General features: G+C 38.9%; 1 protein-coding gene across 1 annotated transcript; it reads right to left on the reverse strand.

Annotated features, from left to right (window-relative positions):
- Nucleotides 1-688: 688 nt before the first annotated feature.
- Nucleotides 689-2,238, reverse strand: LOC133815308 (uncharacterized). The gene is made up of 3 exons (XM_062248164.1): nucleotides 1,503-2,238; nucleotides 1,068-1,418; nucleotides 689-921 (listed from the first exon to the last, which is right to left on the reverse strand). The coding sequence occupies exons 1-3, from the start codon at nucleotides 2,236-2,238 to the stop codon at nucleotides 689-691; spliced, it is 1,320 nt and encodes a 439-aa protein (XP_062104148.1).
- Nucleotides 2,239-2,574: the final 336 nt, after the last annotated feature.

Below are 2,574 nucleotides of genomic sequence, written 5' to 3' on the forward strand. Positions count from 1 at the left end.
TTCCCAAACAGGAAAGTCAAAATCTGTTCAAACAGACTGGTAATCCGTTCAAACAGATTCATTGAACCTGGATAGTTTTTTAAACCCAGTTTCCCTAAATAAATAAGGAAACAATATATACATTATCTCTGCAAGCTGTACACGATTTCTGGACAAATAACTCAGATAAAAAAATAAATACCAATAATTTCCATTTCAAGATAAGATATTCTTTTATAGGAAAATTATATATTTATTTTATTAGCATATATATAATAATTTGATTATAGAAAACATATCACAAACAAAACAGGAAACTACCCATTTCGAAAAATCTTCTTTAATTAATTTTGTCAATATTGTCAAATATGCCAATAAAGATTTTACAATCTCCCCCTTTGGCAATTTGATAGACAAAATTAATTCAAAAAACCTGCAATACAAATGTTAGTTACAAGTAAAGAGAAACAACTCCCCCTGCAACACATGCATTAACTTATAACAAACATATAGATAAACTAAACTTAACTCCCCCTCAAAATAAGAAGGTCCAGAGTTAAACAAAACAACAAACAAACAAGTTTTTGGAAGTATCTACTCTCCCCCTTTGTGTCTATCAAAGAAGCCAAAGAACCATAAAACAAAAAACAAAAAAAAGCAAAAGAGAGTATCAATGTTCGTAGGACACTAGACATAAAAATAAGAAAAACTAGACGACTGGATCCTTGGACAGAGTTTGAACAGCATCCAACATAGAATGTTGCAGTCCTTCAATTGACATCACTCGAGTAGCCAAGGATTCAACAAAGGCTTGAACAGCAGCTATTTCTGTAGCAACAAGTCCTGAATCTGTGGCAACAGAGGAGGATGCATGAGGAATGTCATCCGAGGCAAACTTCAGAGATTGAGGCTTGACTTTCTTGGTTGATGGAGCATCAGTGGCTTCAGTAGGTGGAGTAGAGGTCTTGTAGGAAGAGCTGTAGTGGGAGCCACCAAGTCTTCTTGATCACGTTGGAGATCGTTTTTCTGCATACTCAACACTTTATAAATAACTTGAGGAAAAGGAAGATTCAATTTTTTCCTATTACCTTTTCGAAACCCAATGATTTGATCATGAATAACCATAGCCAAATTTATACCAATACCGGTCCCCACCTTGTACAAAAACGAAGCCATGTCAAAAGAGATAGTTGCGGTGTGAGAAGTTGGCTTCCAATTTGTTGTGCCAAACTTATGGAGGACAGCATAAGTGTAGGTGAGATTAGAGACCGAGATGACTGTATTAGATGGCCATACCATTTTTTGCCCTACTAATTCAGTGATAACCATATCCTTGTCAAGAGAGGCAAGATCATCATCGTCCTCGAAATCAAGAGGAAGATGCAAAGCATGGGCAATGTCTTGAGGAGCAAAAGAGAACCAATGGCCCCTAACAAACACTTTATAATACAGAGGAGATTTAGGTCCAATAACTTCATTAGTAAGATTGGCATAGAATTCCTTGACTATTCTATCCACAAAACCAGTAAATTTAACCAAAGAACTTGTCCATTTTCGATCTTGAAGCATTGTTAGCACACCATAAGGCCGATGATCACTCAAGACATAATTTCTCTCAATAATAAATTTCCTTTGAGCATGGAGAGTCATATCACGAGCATTATCATTATAACAAAAAGTTGAAGAATAAGGTTTGAAATTTACACCTGAACGTTTTGGAGAAGGTGTAGGATCAAAAATAGGTCTCTTCACTTTAGCCTTGGATGACAAAGGAGATGCAACTGGCTCTGAGTCAGATTCGGCTTCTTGTTCAGAGGGGACAATGTCTTCTTGTTCTGGCTCATCAGACTCAACCTCTGATTCTGCATTGTCAGGAACCGTTTCATCAGATAAGGTGGTGTCACGGGTTGCTTCAGATTCAGACTTTCCTTCCTCAGGGTCAGATTCGGAGGAAGACAGAGAAGGGGGATAAGCCTTCAATATTTTCTTGGCAGCAGTCAAGGGGGAAGAAGACGTGTCCAATCCCAATTTCCTTTTGGGAGCCATAGAATTTTTCTTGGACTGGCTCGGCTTCAAGGGCAGTTTGAGTAACCCAGCAGCAACAACTTTGAAAGAAGATGAAACAGATTTTGATTTTTCCCTAGCCGTCAGAGACGAATCAATCGAAAGAGGAGATGGGTTCTTGGCTCGAGAGGGCACCACCACTTCAGATGGTGGTGCAACATCAACAATATCAGCTGTGATATCAGAAAACACCATGGGGTGTTCATTAGAGAGGGAGAACACCTTCTTGCGCGCCTTGGATTTGCAAGTCTTCCCAACAGATGAGGCAGGTGCTGGAACAGATGGAGGCGTCGTTGACACAGATGGAGGAGGCGATGGAGAGGACACCTTTCTGGATTAAGAAGCAGGGGTCTTCTTAGAGGAAGCTCCACGAGTTCTCATCATTGTTCCTTCTCTGAAAAACAACAAACACTTACAGAAAAATGAGAGAAAAAAATTAGAAGAAGAAGAGGTGACTTAGAGAGATCATGGGTGAGAAGAAAAAGGGTAATGGCAAGCTTTTTAAGGACAAGACTTACCCAATTTGGATAC

Source organism: Humulus lupulus, chromosome 2, assembly GCF_963169125.1.
Source record: "Humulus lupulus chromosome 2, drHumLupu1.1, whole genome shotgun sequence".
NCBI lineage: Eukaryota > Viridiplantae > Streptophyta > Magnoliopsida > Rosales > Cannabaceae > Humulus > Humulus lupulus.

Bases quoted from the DNA above. Each gene is read 5' to 3' on its own strand.
- LOC133815308 (XM_062248164.1), bottom strand. From the start codon at position 2,238: ATGGTGTTTTCTGATATCACAGCTGATATTGTTGATGTTGCACCACCA. The intron at 1,419-1,502 runs GTTTTGTGGATA...TGTATTATAAAG, and splicing joins TTCTTTGGTTAAATTTACTG to TGTTTGTTAGGGGCCATTGG. The intron at 922-1,067 runs GTAATAGGAAAA...CACCTACTGAAG, and splicing joins AATCATTGGGTTTCGAAAAG to CCACTGATGCTCCATCAACC.